Raw genomic sequence first — 17,601 nt, 5'->3', positions numbered from 1 at the left:
AACAAGAACTATTGTTAAGTATAATTACTAAATATGAATGAAGAGGAAAACATTGTAGTTAACATGCTTATAAATGTTTAATCTGACCTTTTTCCTACCTTACTGTGAGATAAAAGCAATTTTTTCTGGTGCTTCACTTACTCTTTGAGACAAACACCACATAAAAGATTTGTAAAAGAATCTGGAAAGAGATGCCTGAGAGGAAACCTGACTGGGAAAAATATAAAATGGGTGATTGCCATCAAACCAAGCACTTTTGAGGCTCATTCTGTGCTGTCACACATCAGCACAGGAGATCACAGAAAAGCCAGTACTGCTATAGCTGCAAGTACTCAGGGAGGTAGATAAGAAGGGTGGAAAGGGGAATTTACTGATGCTGAAATTTGAACTGCTGCTACAAAGATAATAAAAGAACAATTTTAACTGCTGTTGGGATTTACATACCTGAGTGACACCATGTTTCCGAGCTCTGCTGGTAAACTGCGAATTTTATTAGAGGACAAGTCCAGATATACCAGATTGTGAAGCTTGGCAATGTCTGAAGGAATACGGGATAAGGAATTGTCACTGAGATGCAAAGCTGTCAAATGGGTCAGTGTCCACAACGATGAGCTTAAGCTTCTCACTTTCCCTGTGGCAGAAAGGTACAAAAGAGAAAACAGAGCATTTAAAATTTATCTGGCAATAATTAAACATTTTTCAAGTATAAATGGGGCAGGGGAATTTGAAGGTGAGTTTTGCTCGTGGGTTTTTTGTGGGTTTATTTTATCATTATTTTATTCAATGTAAATTTCATTAATCACTGATTCTATAGATGAAAAATTTGTCACTGTGTGAGAAAATAAAAGATATTGCCAAGAATGCTTGAGGTTGTTTTTCCCAATCCATACTTAAGACTTAAACATCTGTCTTTATCTAGTTCCATACACAACAAAATATACTAACTAGCTGACCAGAATTTATCATTAACAGAGGTGTAAGAAACATGTTTTTCAATCACAATTTATGTCTGAGATGAAAGACAGTGCTTTGGTTCATCCCTTATTTCCACACATCTTTCAAACCAAAAATCTTTACTCTATGGCATTAATCCAGCCAAGAACAGATAGAAACACTATATTTAGGGTGACTAAGATGCTTAGTTGAGAACATGGATTTCCATCTGGCATTCAACTAAAAGCTGTATCAACTATTGCCAGATATTTTTTAAAGGTATGATTTTTTGTATAAACTGAAGGGTGGAAACATGGATTTGTGTGACAGAATCAAGATTTTTACACTGCTGCATGCAAGGAATGTGAGATATCATCAGAAGGTCTCAAAATATTTATTCTCTCCAAGACTTTTTTCCTCCAGGGTAAATCCTGTTTCATTTACATAAATCATCTCACTGTACCAAAAGTATTAGGAGTACCAACACCAGCTTTTCCAAGGCAAAAAGAAGTTAGCTGGAATAACTTTAAAATCCCCACTGTGACTCATCAAGGTTAACAACAGTCTGGTTAATATTACACCAACACACACTTTGTAATACCTCTCCTTAAATGATTTTCTCCAAAATAAAAATTCATATGTAATGCTCAGGGAAAGTTACACTGAGATATGAGCATGTGGGACTCAGTCCCTGGCAGCAAAATGTTTAATACTGGTATAACTTCCAGTGAGCTATAACAAAACAAGGAGCATAAAAAAGCCTGTAGTGAAAAAAAAACAGGATTTAAATGTTTAACATTTGTGGCTTTCTGTATTATGTGACCAAGTATTTTGCAAGGAAAGGACATTGTAAACATTAATGAAACAAAAACATTGCACAGTTTTATTTTGCAAGGCAAATGCATACACTTCTTAAGGGATTGATGCTCCTCTAATGCTCGTTAAGAAATCCTTTGAAAGGTTTTAAACACAAATCGATAGTTGTTTGCATTTTAAAACTGAATTAGCACCTCTTCCCCACCCCCAATGCAAACAGGTGACTGTGATGGTAGAAAGCCTTGTAGCTGAAAGGATTTCCAATCAACATCCCTGATCCAGGCTCTCCACTCCAGCACCTCCCCTGGCAGGAATCAGTCTGTAGTGAGATTACCAGGCATGAAAGGAAAGAGCCATCACTTAATGCACTTCCTATGCAGAGCAGCAGATGTCCAAGAGGATTCCAAGCCTAATGCTGATATGTAATGCTGATTCCTGAAGCAGCATTTAACTGTGTTTCTGCATCTGTAACCTTCAGTAAAGAATGCTATTCACATGGTCAGGCACGTGGTACTGGAAGCAAGGCACAGACAGATTCAGTGAACTGGATGGAAAGATTCTTCACAATTTGAAGAATTGTTTGTTTAGTCCTTCTTCCACAAATTTCTCTACTGAACAGTCGTTTATAAATCCCACATGGCAATTTTTTGCAGTTGCTTAAAGAACCTCCATATTTACACAAAATTGCAGCCTAAGTTTAAAATGTCACAAAATGGTTTTTTAATTCTTAAAATATTTGCTTGAAGTTCTTTGTAAACACACTTTTTGTAGCAAACTCTACAAATCAAGAGACTGGTTGACCAGTTGAAACACACACTTATAAATTCTGAGCATTATCTTACTTTTCAGAAAAGATTCAAGAGTCCAACAGCATCTCAAAGCCTGCACAGATTGTGGAGGTTTTGGTGTATTTAATCTTAAGAACAAAGCAAAATTTACAACTGCTTTTAAACATGGACTAATACCTCATTGTTACATTACCTATGGTAAGAATATACAACTATAGATGAACTCCAACTTCACCCTGTTCTCTCTGACAAATTACATCTTAAATTCATGCTCTCCCTCACTTCATCTCCTTAAAACACAAAGAGCTCATATCTGTATTCTCACCTTGACAACTTTCCTACACATGGGGATTTCCACTTACCCCACCTTACCTGTCCTGCAGCTCCCTGTGCTATCCCAGCCCAAGTTCTCTCTTCCCTCCACACTCCTCCCAGCTGGCAGCTGCCATCCCATTGTTCTGCTGGCTCACTTCAAGGCAGGCAGTAACTCCACCCCAGCATTGTCCAAGCTCACACTACTTGCAGTGAGTTCATAACTCAGGACCATGCCTCAGTTTCTTACCACTTATTTCCAACTCTGCCCAGTGTGATTTCTTTCCATTGGCTGCTTCCTCTGAGGACATAATTGTGTACATCCTCCGTGGATCAGGTGGATCGTACTTTTCCTTGGGCATTCCTGTTGAAACCAAAAGGCAAGTGATTAACTGAGATATTGCATACTGAGAATTCTGTAGAAGGTAATTCTCATTTCAGTTAAATTTCACATTAGACTTTAACACCAAATACTTTTCAAAGCTACAGATAATGCACCCATTTACAAATGTTGCTGAATAGGAAACACTGGTATAAAACAGAAAAACAGAGTTTCCTAATGCTCCCTGAATGGCAGACAACAGCCCAGCCTTCCCCCCCTCCCAGTAATTTACCAGAATCTGCAAAGCAGCTTAAAAATTGTGTCCCACCACCCTCCATGGCTATGTTGGCTGTCCCTCAGAACTGACACATCCCCCTGCAAGCTCCTATTTCTTTAACCATGAAACTTGAAAAAGGGATGATCACCACTGCTGGGATCTCTCTCATATTCCTAGAGAACACATTTGCTAATAACTCTGATCACCCATCAGTTCCAGATTTACTGCAATTCTCACCTCTTCACACAAATCAACATCAAGAAAAGAATTAAGGTTTCAAAAAGATCCTCAATTCTTTAAACCTGTAAAGTGACAGGTTTTAATTCAACTTTCACTATTCTCTCTGCAATCCAAAAATATTGCACCCAAGGTAGAAATTTCTATCACTTTCTTCAGCCAGGTATTTAATACTGAAATTTTTCTTCATTTTTCTCATTGTTTTTCACATCATTCCTGGTAACTTTATAAGAGTAATTTTTCTAGGTCCTTTTTACCATATTCAATCATGCATCATGACAGAGAAGCAAGCTTTCCTCTCCAACAAACAACAAGCTATAAATCTCTTTATATGAAATAGAGAAATTAAACAATGCTGGCGCAAATCACCCTCAAGAACACATTACAAGCAATATTATGCAATTACCCAGCAAAATACATTACAGCAATATTATAATACTATCCAAACCCACTCAGTAAGCAAGCAGCTATACTGGTTAAATTTCTAAGCAAAATCTTCCTATCAAGTCTTTTAAGGCTTTCTCATTTTTTCATCTCCTGGGACGAACTGAAAAATATTGTCATTATATAAAATAATTGAAGGATAATTACTAGTAAATAAGATCATCAACCAGACTTACAATCTGTTTACTGATTTTACTGAAAAATGTTTATTCTGTATGCTAAACAAAACAACAGAAATCCACTAAAAACTTTTCTGCATACTTATATGCATCTTAATTAAAATAAAGCTTTTAGGTACTACAGCTTACTTTAATATAACAGCTCTTTTACTAAGTCACACTGCTCTTTCCCTTTCCCTCTCCCACTACTGGTCAAAACCAGATTTCTGCAGTGAAAAGAAATTCCCCTTTAAGAAGTGAATTGTGGGTAAAAGGATCAGATTATAAATAGCAGCTGGGTGAGGCTCCTTCCAGAGTGAAGGCATTTGAGTACCCAGGGTGTGGGAATTGCCAAGTGTAACACTTTTTTTCATCAAACTTCGCTAATTAAATGAGAGGAGAGCAGACTATAAGCTCCAGAAAGGTAAAATCCTAACTTCTCACTGCAGCAACTATGCAACTTGTGCAAAAATATATATCTGAGTAAAGTACAGAGCATTTCTTCTGAAATTTCTCTGTATAATTATATATAATTCACAAAGACCATGTAGGAATGCTCCAGCTTGTCAGGAAACATTTACCTTCCTCAGACATTTATGCTTCCTCTTCCTGCTGCTCCCTGAATTAATAAATATGTTCCAATTTTTCAAGAGGCAGGTAGAGCAAAGACAGAAATCCCATTCAGTACAGAAACAGGAACACTCCCCAGAGCACACTCAATCACATGCACTAATTAGCAGCTTTGCTGGTACCAGCAGTGTATCACTGCTCACTGCTAGGAGAGGATGACATACTTTTCCAGTGGGTTTTGTTAATGTACACTAAAACAATTAGAGATTTAAGAATTTGGGGGTTTAACACTGGATGCTGGTGATCCTGGACTCCCAGTAGCTCCACAGCACTACCTTCCCTCTCAATAAAGTTCCTTTTCCCTCTCACTGCTGCATTTCTCAGAGGATGAATCCCTGCTGTTTAGGATTACCAGGTGCCAAAAAAGCAGCAAATGCTTGGGAGCCTCCTGGCTGAAGAAGCTGCTGCTGCCTGAGAGCATCACTGCCACCAGCCACATCTAAGATACTGTCACACCAGGCATTAGCACATCTTCATCACCCAGAACTCAAAATTTCTCAGGAACTGACAGGAACGCTAAACTTGGGTGTATCTCTTATACAGCATAAAATACAAGCACAACACTTGAACTGCATTTCAAAACTTCACAGCCTGGAGTAGTTCAAGAAAATCAGTCTCTTTTACTGTCTCCTTTCTCTACCTCCCCAAATCCAAATTTAGCACCTGCTGGACTGCTACAATAAAACATAATAGCTGAGGTAAACATCAGATTGATAGAATTTTGTCAGGCTAAAGCAATTTATAGTAAGATCCATAAAATAATGTTAAACATCCTTAGAAGTATTGATAACTGCAGCTTTTAAAAATCATCATGGTTATTTTCAAAAGACCTTATACCACCTGTAATTTTCACTTGCACCAACACAGATGGTGAAGCACCATTAATGTTAGGTTCTTACTGCATACAGTAAATCATTTTGTAAAGGAGAAAATCTTTACAACAAATATATGACAACGATTTGTGGAACACGCTCCAGACAAATTTAATGAAAAGGACATTTAAGTATGTTTGAATGCAAATGAAATTGTTTACTATCTTGTACCAGGTTATTAAAATTGTCATTTTAATAGCTGTAAAAACAGAAAAGTTTGGGAGTTGTACTGAGTGTGGCTTCCCATTTCCGCTGTGGGTCACTCAGTCCCCACACAGAATTAACACCCCTTACCCCAAAGAAACTGAGACAAACAAGGCCAATGAGGTCAACAAAAAAACCTGGTGGGTTTTTTTTCTTCATTTTGTGAAATGCTTCCTACAACACCATGATAGATGAACTCAATTTCAAAATGAAATGTGTTGGACAACTCCTGCAGGCCAAGTACAATCTTTCATACTATTACTATGGATGTAGATATCAAGTTTGCCCCTAAAACATCATCTTTAAATTAGGAAAAATCTGAATTCTAAAAATGTGTTGAAAATAATGAAAAGTAAGAGCAACACAGTGCTCAGACATAACTTAAACTGATCCAATCAACTATTCTGAAACAACTATTTCCATACTTACTATGAACCATCCATAAAACCCATTTACAAATCTGGAAGTACCTTTAGAAATACTTCAACATCACAATGCTGAAGCATTACAGCTTTGCTTCCGAAACTTCCTAACACATGTTGGTGACTTTTTCAGACTTCCCCTTGTTCCCCTTTACTTGCTTTTACTTGTCACTAACACACTAATGCAGATCAGGAGATAGCCAGGAGGGGAAAGTAAATAAAATAGCAACACACCTGATCAAGTGCAGAATTACTCAAACTTTTTACTACTTTAATTAAAAACAGTGAATAAATGATACAAATCTAGATCTAATAAAGAAAGAAGTAACAAGACAATTGGAGAACATTTTCCATTTGTTGATGCAGTACAGTATTACTTGCCAAATAAATTACTTCTCAACTGCTGAAAAGTAGCAGGACAGAAAGCAATCTATTAGTTGCTCAAAATTTCATAAGAAAACAATAGCACATATGAGAGATGTTTTTTTCCCTTTCTCTCTCCAAACCCTCAACTGGAAGCTCACCCCAGACCATTCTTTTGTAACCTTGTGCCTTTAACCCTGAAGCTCTTTTCCATGCAATCCCAAGTTTCACTTAAAAATGGGTTCCAATGACCTCGCCCACAAATATAAATGTTTCTTAAATTGACTGGTCTGTTTTGAATTGAAAATTAATTTAGGATCCTCCACACCCTGTACCACTTGCAATGTGGTTTTACAATGCATGAAGCAGAACTAAGCTGGCCCTGCTGCAGTTCCTCCTCCCCAGGACTCTGTATTTCCACTTCACTCTTGCATCAGCACCGACTTTTGTCTGATAACAAAGGAGCTGGTGAAGAGAATTAAACTGGCTAAAGGGGGAAGAGGAAAAAAATATATATTTGAGGGAGACTAGCTTCCTGTGTTATCATTCTGTATAGCAGGAATGTATGTGTGGATTTGCAGCTGCTGAAATCAGGACATCACCATAATGGCACTTCTGGCCACAATGGCCCAAAATCTCTTCTCCCATAGCAGGAAGCAAACTCTTGCTTCCAGCTACCCTCACCCAGTTAAACAGTAACACTGAACAAAGTCTGAAATCCTAACTGAAGGCAAAGTACATTGCTTTTTAGATAACTTAAGGCTGTAGCAGGCCTAGTAATGTATAGGTTAATCAGATCTGTTAACCTGTATTCAAAGGGTTAATTTCTACTGTTGAGCTTTATTAGAATTAACAGGAATTGCTGCTTTCCAGTGACCCTCTTCAAAGGGAACAGAACTACCTCTAAAAGAAAACTACTGCACTTCAGAAAAAAAATCTTTGAGATAATTTCACAATAGGGCTGTATTTCAGTTTTACTATAAACCTGCAGATTTGCCCTTTCCTACTCAAAGACTCATTGCCCCTTCTTTAAAAAGTGCTTTTCCAACATGAATCAAGCTTGCTGCTTTCCCTATCCTGTCACCAGTAGCGCTTTACTCAGCAAGCCATGAATTTCTATGGAAACTGAATTACATTTCAGCTTCAAGTACAGCAAATAAGCAACACTGTCCCTGGCCAGGATCACAAGGTGCAACATCTGGCACCTTCTCACAGAAAAGCCACAGTGGCTGGAAAAGGGTTTATGATAAAGGTCAGTCCCTGCAGAATTGACACACTTGACTTGATGAGTTGAGTCAAGGACTGAATTTATCCTCAGCCTGTTCCATGCCTGGGCAACCAACTCGGGAGTGATGTCAATACTGAAAACTGATGGAAAAATATTCATGGGCAAGATACCATGATGAGGAAAGAAAAAAAAAATACCCAAAGCATCCCAGCTAAACCTCAAGTGGCCTCTGAAGTACATTGAATGTGTTTCAGCTAAATTCTTATTTAAAATGATTTGGCATCACCCCACCCACCTAAGACACAAAACTAGAGAATTGGATACTTTTTCTGTATCCTGACACTGTTCCTACAAAGCCTTCCAAATTTCATGTTATCTTATTTCTATAAATGTCTTATTCAAAACATACTAAATTGAATTTTCTTTTAAATAAATCTTAATATATGCCTGTAAGTTTGTATTTCCTAACTACTAGCAGGTATACAACATAATATGGAAAAATACTTATCTTCTGCTATGAAACATAAGTTGCTACATAGTGCTTATTTTGTTGCAACATAATATACTATATATTTATGTTACACATATTTTATACATGTATTTCATATAACATGTACATTGCCACAATGTCTTGTAACATGCAAAATATCTACAAAATATATTTTGCTACAATACACAAGCAGATAAGCCAAAGCTCGGGAAAGCAGGTGTGAGCCATCACCCAAAAGAAAAAAAAAAATCTGAGAGTATTAAAACTGCCTCAGAATTGAGAAATCCATACATTAGAACTAAAATCACAAATATTCTGAGGCTGAGTAAACAGAAATTTATGGACTTGCTTATCTATTGAAATACAACCTTACATTTAACTTTGAACCAGATCCCTCTATTGAAATATATACAAAGAAAACACCAGTGTTGCAAGAAACCACATATTTATTTTTTTTTCCTACTAGTATGCTACTTCAAGGCAAATATCAAGTCTGTTGTGTAAACACCTATTATTTGTGGACTAGTACAAACACTCTTGGCATTTTATTTGAAAAATGCTCTTCAAGCAATTTTTTTTTTTTTTTTTACAGTAAGTATTTGGTATTGAAAAAACAAGGCTAGGAAAAATCTGATTGGGAAATCAGCTAAAGGCCAACACCTGAAATTTTCAGACCACATGCCGTAAGTTAAAAATTCCCTTTTGCCTAGTGTGGGGAGGGATGCCCCTCCCAAAAGACTCCAGTATAACGTGGGAAAGTGTCAAGATCCCTTTAACCCAATTTATATCCTAATGTTGGAATAATCTAAATTAAAATTCTATAAAAAAGCTGTTGTGTCAACACAAAGTCAATTGATTCATTCCAAGTAATTTTTCACTTGCTAAGATCACATTTTAGTGGCTGTTAGCTTCATCAGGGATGTAATGCTTCTCCATCCTATTCTGAGGACTTCTAAAACTGTAATTTTACATGACTGCCAATACAAACCCACGAGTTACCCTTCCTCTTTTTCAGACTTAAGATAATGCTGTGGGATGTGAGCATGTGTAATAATAAATACACTATACTGATTAAGTCAACATCCATTAATTGATGTAAGTGTATCTAGAATATCACTAATCAGATGAGTTATTTGAATTTGCATATATAAGTTCTACTAGAGAAAACTCAGAAGCTGAAAAATGCTTTAATATTCTTTTTAAAATCTATAAAGCTGTTAAAGTTCAGCAAACCCCTTAATCTTGCCAAAGCTGACTAAAATGAAACATAACCCTCCAGAAACTCAAGCAAAGTATTCCAGTTCAGATAAACTGGGCCATAAATGTCAAAGGATTTACTTGCTGTCTTCAAATCAGGAGGGCTCCATTAGACCAGGGAGCACTGAGTAAAACAGGCCTTAAATTTTGTTAAGTTCAAAACTCAGTCATTTCATATTTTTAAGAAGATCATATTAAATTTTGACCTGCAGGTATTTCATATTTAATTAAGGTGTCTTTGTCCTTCATAACTACTTGTTTATGGAAACACAAGCTGGCTGGTTCCAGCTGGCAGTGGCAGGCAGAGGGAGGATGTAATTTTCCCAACTTCTACTTTTTCTACCCAACCCCTACCTATTACAATTTCCCACATATAAGCAATGTGCAGCCCTGTATTTTAATGGTGTATGTGTAATCCTCTAAACCTTGCACAGTGTGAAAAACTTGTTTACCATCATTTCACTAATGCCAAGAAGCAATTGCCACTTCCATGTTCAGTTGCTATAAAAATTAGTTTAGGTCCAGAAGAGAAGTCTAAAATGGTCAGAGTACAAAAGGCACAACTGAAGACAGAAGTCCTTGACTGTTCCATCTTCCAGACAGATCTCCAAACCAGACCTGTTTTATCAGACTTGTGATAAAACAGCCCTGGAATTCCCACCCCTTGCCATGCACAACATATAATCACTAGAAATACGATGTCCAAATGTTCTCAGTGTTGCAAACATGGTCCAGATGATTAGAATAGTTCTTAATTATCAGAAATTGCATCTAATTATGACTATAGTAAAAGGCTGCTGTATACAAAACAAACACTAACACAAAACCAAATTGCAAAGCAAAGACTGACCTTAACTGGTACCCCTGGAACCACATTGGCTAGTTAATGAGTACTACACAGCATTCAGCCTTTTGCACATTCTGTTAGTGTATTCTGAAATGCCAATATATTAAAGAGATGTCAGGTTCACTAATTACTTTAAGAATTTAAATAAATTGCATTGCAATACAGAATTGTATACTGTACGAGACAGATGGAACTTAAAAGACCAGCTTTAAAAAATAGGAGTTGTGTTGTAAAACATTTAGCTTCAGGTTCTGTAAATGTAAGCAGAAAGACCAAGGCTTCAAAGCTTCACCTACAAATGTCTCCAGAAAGCTGAGAAGAGTCTTACACTCCAAAACATTAATATAATACCAACTCCCACTCCACGGGTTGTATTCAATAATATTTGACAATTTAGTTATGATTCTTCACAATATATGGAACACTGATTCTTGTTTAGGGGACCTAGTGCAAAATTTCTTATCTTGGCCAACTCAGTAGGCTGTTCTAAATACTGGCACACGCACCAACACGTTCCTTACCACATTTTCCTTCATGTGTCTGCAGAATGCTTACCACATTTCTGATGTTTCATGGGGAAGAACCAAAAGTCACCACACAAAACACTATTTCTTAGTCTTACAACAGAACTAAGGACTAAGAGAGAACTTGGCTACTTTAAATGAAGTTTGGACATGAGCTCATTCCTGATACAGGACTGAACCAGAGCTTGACAAAATATGTCAATATCTAAATCTGAAAATCTCTGCCTTCCTAGAACACAATTTCTAAATGCTTGTTAGCATTGTTGTTGCTAAACTAACTAAAGGTCAGGATGTTACAGAACTCATCACACAGCTGATGCTCTACCCATCTAGCCACATCCTGACAGCAAGCAAATTATTCACAGATTGGTTTTACTTCAAATTTAACCAACAAGCCTGAAAATGTTTTTCTGCAACCACACTCTTGTGCAGCAAAACCAACACAAGGCTTCTTTCCTGTCCCCATGTTCCACTGCACCACCTCTCTCAGTAGTGTTGATGGAGCTGCTTGTGAGACAATACTGAAAGCCAGCAATGATACTCAGCTCAGAAAGTGGGATTTAGAGGTTGTGGGGGTGGGTTTTTTTTAATAATGAAGTATCACCACTCAGCCATGTCACTGGCTGGTTTTGAGCATTACTCTGACAACAGTTGTACTGACACAGATGATGTGGATTTAATGAGCAACCAAAGTAGCAGCTTTCCAAATTCTGCCACTAGAGAGAAATCCTGACCTACTTAATCAGAAGAGCCATGAGGTGATCTAGTCTACTGCTCCCTATAAAGAAAGCACCTGTGCCATGACTGGCCATTGCAAATCTCCAGAGGTGGAGCTTTCATCATGTTTCTCATCAAAATAGGATTTCTTACTAGTTTTAATTATTCTTCACACTTATTACTTGTCCCTACAAGCTCCCATTCCTGAAAGTACTCTGCAGATGAATTGTGATTAATGCTACATTAAATGCTGCATTAATTAAAACTGAAATTCCTCTTAATCCACAGGACCTTTGCTTTGTCAGAAAAATCTCATCTCTAGGGTGAAAACTGTTAAAACTTCTTTAAAACAGTAATTTAAAAGTATTAATGGTCAGAGTGTGGCATAAAATTTCTCAATACTTTTGATATTCAGCCATTATGATGCCATTTCCTTGCTCTGACAGGTGATACACATCAGATGGTACACAGCCAACACTGGTGGTGTTTTAGTTTAGTTTCAACCCTCCATCACTGTAGGTGTTGACTAAACATGGCCTTTGTTACAAAAATCACATGAAAGATCTGTCTCTGAAGCAAGTTTTTTCTGATCCCTGACTCTGCAAACAGATCTATGCAGAGTGATACTTTTGTGGAACAGCATTTCAGTCAGCTCAATGTGCAGGATCCACATCTCACCCATCAACACACTCCAAAATAGCTCAAGCAATAAAGTTGCATATTATTTCTAACATGCAGGATATGACATTATTGTACATTCCTGGTCTCCTAACCATGGCTGCACCCTCATGACAGGATCCATCACTCAAATTGCTGCAGCATGTTCTGGAAAACCCCAGTGTTCCAACTGAAACTGCTGCCTTGCTAAGGAAAGGGGGAAGCTCAAAGGATGCTTTGGAGATACTGGTATTATAAAATGGAACAAAAATTTCAGGAAGCTCTTCAGGTAGGGAACCCCTTCACTTGCAGAATAAAGGCTGCATACCAGGAACATGAACTCAGATGCACAAGAGAGCCATCCAAATATCCAGGCTGTGATCACAATGTTGAGTTGGCAGCCTCCATAAAACAATTAACAGCATTCCCAGTCTAAAAAAAAATCTAAAGTCAAATCAATCTCTTCCTGCAGATCTCCATTGTAGCATAAATTGGAATACTAACAGCATGTATTTTAGTTCTAAAATAAACAACTGTATATATTTATTGCTCCTAGTCCCTCCTTAATTCATACACCAGAAAAATGGGCTCCAAGACATTAACGAAAGGATTCATGTTGCAGTCTTACAAAAGGAAAAATTGAGTTGTTGCCAATCTTTTTTTTTTTTTTTAAGCAAGCACCATCTTGGAAGTGCAATTAGCAGCTAAAAGTACATGTTAAGCATTTAAACAGCTTTTTCTTTGGGACCTGCCTAAGCATTTGTAAACTCTTCAAGATGTCAGCTGCAGAAATTGCTCCATGCAGAAACTGTGAGTGCAGGACCCCAGGCTTATGCCAAGACTCCCTTGTTGAGTGGACTTGTACAGCCCAATTTCAATGTAAGAACATAAATTATGCCATTTAAAACAATGCTAATAATCTTGCAGGGTATTGTACAATAATCACACTTCCAAGTGTGAAGCACCAACACTTTAGAAGGAATAAAACAGATGAAACCCTGCAGTGACTCAGTTTGAGCAATTTATGCATAAAGCTTTCAAAATTACACCATGGAGAAGGCTAAATTTAGACTGGAATCAGTAATGTCAGTATTTTGACATGGGAAACAATGTAAGACCTCAATACATGGACTGAAAACCCCAGATACTTTGTAAGCAATTGAGCATGAGTCAACCTCTGCTCCATGCAACGAGAACTAAAACCTGGTGGTTGGGTCTGCTGAGAATATTCTTGTGGTGTTTTAAGGTCACTGGTAGCTTTTTAAAGCCCACCATACACAAAAAGTACATATATAAAATGCCAATTCTTGTACATCACTTCAATTCTGAAGACTGAAAGGTATCCTCATTATTCTGTGTAGAATCCTTGCCTAATGTGGTCCTATTCGAGACTGGGATATAATGGTCAGACTGCTCATACACAAGTGTACAGCCAAAAGAACATGACAAAAATCAGATAACAATAATTTAAAACTCAACAGTCTGTTAGCAAACAGAACCAGGGCCTCTGCAACAGGGATTGCATGAGTGGATGGAAGAATTCTGGTTCACCACATGGACTTCTGGCACGGTGGTGAGCCAAACAGCATGGCACAGTGCACTACAAACACTAATATTTAAGTTTTTTGGTAACAGATTAACAGAACCATTTTTGTTTACACAGCCATGTTTTCAACTATAGATTCTTTTGTTCATATGTTGGGAAAGAATTTTTAGTTTGCTCAGGCTTGGAACCATTTCAAAGACAGCTGAGGTTTCCATCACAAACATTGCACTCGGTTAAAGGAATGTCTTCCCAATATCTAGTACAGCCCTATCTTGAAAAGGTACCATGCTCATTCAATTTGTGACCCTTCATAACATGTTCTCAAGTCTTCATGTATAAAATGTCAAATGCATTTACCTGCCCATGCAGTATTACAGTTTCATCTATCTTTATATTTCAGTTCTTCCTCTAAAATTCAAGCATAGTAAACAGCCTGAACATGAGACTGTATTCAGAGTTCAACTTCAGAATGCAAACAGAAAAGAGATGCATGGTAGGATCCTTTTTAAACATGGGCTGATCCAACGATTCAGGTGAAAAGTGAACAAAGAGTTAATCCAAATGCGAAGGGCTCCATTTCAGTAATAGCATGAATAAACCCCCACAGAAGGCTCCATTGCTAGCAGCAAACTCCACAGAGTCCAGATGAACCAGCAGGAAGAACAGAGGGCGGATAATCCTGTAAAATTACCCCAGTGGAAATGTTGATAAATTCCCAATTACGAGACCTGCTCTAGAATGAAAAAAAAATGCGAGATACAATACAATTACCAGTCAACACTTGCACATCTTTGTATTTAAGCCAGACAAATACCACAGGTATTTCTTAATCCCTTGGATTTTGAATTAGTTACCCACTGTGGCGAAATCTAGATTATGAAAATAAGCCCCAGAAATCAAATGAAAAAAACAGGCAATCTGCAGCTCTAGTTACAAAGCAAATACCCATCCATGAAGTTCTATTTTCAGTGATACAATTTTCTATGCGTTTGTGGAAATACAGATGGCTGTATTAAAAAACAAACAAACAAAACAAACAAAACAAAACAAAAACCCCAACAAAACCTTTAGCTTACTGCATTTGTTTTGAATATACTCTTTAAATTACATAAAGCAAAGCAGCACAGAATCAGGTTGAGAAGACCTCTAAGGTCATCGAGTCCAACCTAGGACTACAACCTAGCAGTTTCTATATGAATTTTAATGTTTGTGGAAAAATGCTGATAAAATACGTGTTCACCATAGATACTAAGACAGAGACAGGTGCAATAGATATCTCCTTTTCTAAGCCTTGTCTGATCCCAGGCTTATCGCTCTCCACACAATTCTGGAGGAGGAAAGGCTGTCCTGTGAGCCGGGCCGGGGGCTGCGGGAGCTGCCCCCCGCGCGCTGCGGTTCCGCAGGCGGCCCAGGCGCTCATTCCCGTGCCCCAGCCGAGGCGGGGACCCCGCTCGGGCCCCGCCGCTTACGGACGGCGAAGGGACGGCTGCGATGGCGATCCCGGCCCCGCCGCCCCCCGCCCCAATTCCCTCTGTTTATCCCTGCATGCGCCTGTCCCGCGGCCCCGCGCGCCCGCCCCCCGCGCCTCCCCATTGGCCGCCGCCGCTGCCACTCACGGCCGCCCCGGCCTCGCATTGGCCGCCGCCGCTGCCACTCAGGGCTCTCGCCCGCCCCGCCGCTCCCTCCGCCGGAACGAGCGAGCGGCGCTCCGGCCCCGGCGCCAGCGCGGCCGCGGCTCCCGCTGCCGGCGGGGCGGGGAGGGACGGCGGGGCGGGCGGGCAGCAGCTGCCGCGGCTCCTTCCGGAGCAGGCGAAGCGCTCCGCTGACAGGCAGCGCTGCCGCCCCTCGGTGCGCGCCCAGCCAGGCGGATCGGCCTCCGGGGAGGCGGCGGCGCGGGGCGCCGTGCGCGGAGGGTGGACGGGCAGTTCCCCCGATTGATGTCATTTCCCTCGGCCTTTTGTTTAATTATTTTAAACTCAATTGCACGGTGAGGAAAATAAAACCAAACCAACAAAAACAACAAAACCTACCAGCACCAATAACAACAACAACAACAACAAAAAAAAAACCAACTTCAGGCTTCCAGATGCCATTATACTAATTTCTCCTAATTGCCCCTCCGATGCAAACCGAGCCGGGCTCCAGCGCGGCGCCGCCCGGCCCGGCTCCCCCCGCCTCGCTCCCGGCCTCCCGCTCGCCGCTGGGCGCCCGCGGGGCTCGGCGCCCCCTCCCCGCCGCCCCCGCTGCGAGAGCCGCCGTTCCCCGCCGCCTCCCCGGGCGCGGAGCCTTCCCCGGGCGTCCCCGCAGCAGCGGCGGCCCAGGCCCAGCGCACCCCCCCGGACCCCCCCCCGCCCAGAGGGGCCTCGGCGCCCCCTGACACCCCCAAGCGAGGCGGCGCGGGGGCTTCTCCCCGCCGAGCCCGGGCTCCCCCCTCCCCTCGCCGCGCTACCGCCGGGCCCCCCCTCAGCGCGCTCCCCCCGCAGCGCTGCCCCCCCCGGGCAGAGCCCCCCGCTCCGGGCCGGGCGCCGGGGCCGCCCCTACCTGTGGCTGCAGCATCCCCGTCCCCCCGCCGCCCTCGCTCCGCCGCCTGCCTGGCTCTTTGTTTCCTGCCGCGGGCCGGACGGGAGAGCGGCTCCCCCCCGCCTCCTCCTCACACTCATTGAAAGCAAACAAGCATCATGGCGGCCTGGCGGCGGCGGCGGCTGCGGGCAGGCCGGCCCCCCTCCTCCGCCTCCTCCTCCTCCTCCTTCCTCTCCTCCTCTCCTCCGCTCCGCTCCCCGCCCCACCTGCGCAGGCCGCCCGCACTGCGCGCACGCTCCGCGGCCGCGGAGGGACCCGCGGAGGGACCCGCGGCGGGGCCGGGGGGATGCGCAGGGAGGAGTTTGGAGCGTGTTTGGGGGTACGGCCGCAGCGGGGAAAAGTGGGGGAAAGTACCGAGTGGGCTGCGGTGTAAGGCTCGAAACCCGTGCAAATGGTGTATGGCAGGGAAGGGGATCCTAGCAGGGGCACAAGGAAGGCGAATGGGAATAGTCACTTGTTTGGAAAAGAACTTTCAAATTCTCCTGCAAAAGTCCAAGTGGGGAACTCGGCCTTGAAGTGGATGAGCTCAGATATGGTGCGGGTGATAGGCCAGATGCCTTTTTGGAAAGAGAGCATTTCTTCTATGTTTGTGTCTTTAATGGTAAACCAGTGCCTAGGATCTTTGCTGTGAAAAGAAACAATTCCCAGAAACAATGTTTACATTGAAATGTCCCCCAAAATCGCCTGCAGCACCTTTCTGAAATTCAGGTTGCGGCTCACGTCATTTTCTTCACGAACTGATTATTGGATGCAAACCAAGATATTTAGAAAAATTAAGTACCTCCTCATTGAATGTTATTATTGTCCCTGCACAAGAAGAGTTTGTGATGAGAGATGTCAAGTGAAATGATGGTGGGGAAGTGCCATCCATGGTGTAATATTAGCAAAACTCCTAAATAATGACTTCTAAATTAAGGATTTTGTCAGTTTTTCAGAGAGTTAAAATGCTGAAACACTGATGATGCTGCAGCAAATAA

General features: G+C 41.0%; 1 protein-coding gene across 6 annotated transcripts in view; it reads right to left on the bottom strand.

Moving 5' to 3' along the window:
• CNOT6 (CCR4-NOT transcription complex subunit 6) overlaps nt 1-16,789 on the bottom strand; it is a 29,993-nt gene extending 13,204 nt beyond the window's left edge. For 2 of the 6 annotated variants that reach the window (XM_079320191.1, XM_079320195.1), the window contains exons 1-3: nt 16,586-16,789; nt 3,100-3,213; nt 445-631 (exon numbers count right to left, since the gene is read on the bottom strand). In XM_079320191.1, coding sequence (XP_079176317.1) covers nt 445-631; nt 3,100-3,211 — 299 coding nt within the window. In that variant the 5' untranslated portion in view covers nt 3,212-3,213; nt 16,586-16,789. Of the gene's footprint in view, nt 1-444; nt 632-3,099; nt 3,214-14,401; nt 14,778-15,293; nt 15,560-16,585 lie in introns of those variants that run through there. The other 4 variants (XM_079320196.1, XM_079320192.1, XM_079320193.1 and 1 more) reach the window with 4 other exon arrangements.
• Nucleotides 16,790-17,601: the final 812 nt, after the last annotated feature.

This window comes from Erithacus rubecula (genome assembly GCF_903797595.1).
Source record: "Erithacus rubecula genome assembly, chromosome: 16".
NCBI classification, from domain to species: Eukaryota; Metazoa; Chordata; class Aves; order Passeriformes; family Muscicapidae; genus Erithacus; species Erithacus rubecula.
Note: the sequence above shows the minus strand (reverse complement) of the source record. Positions and strands in the feature narration are given on the sequence as shown.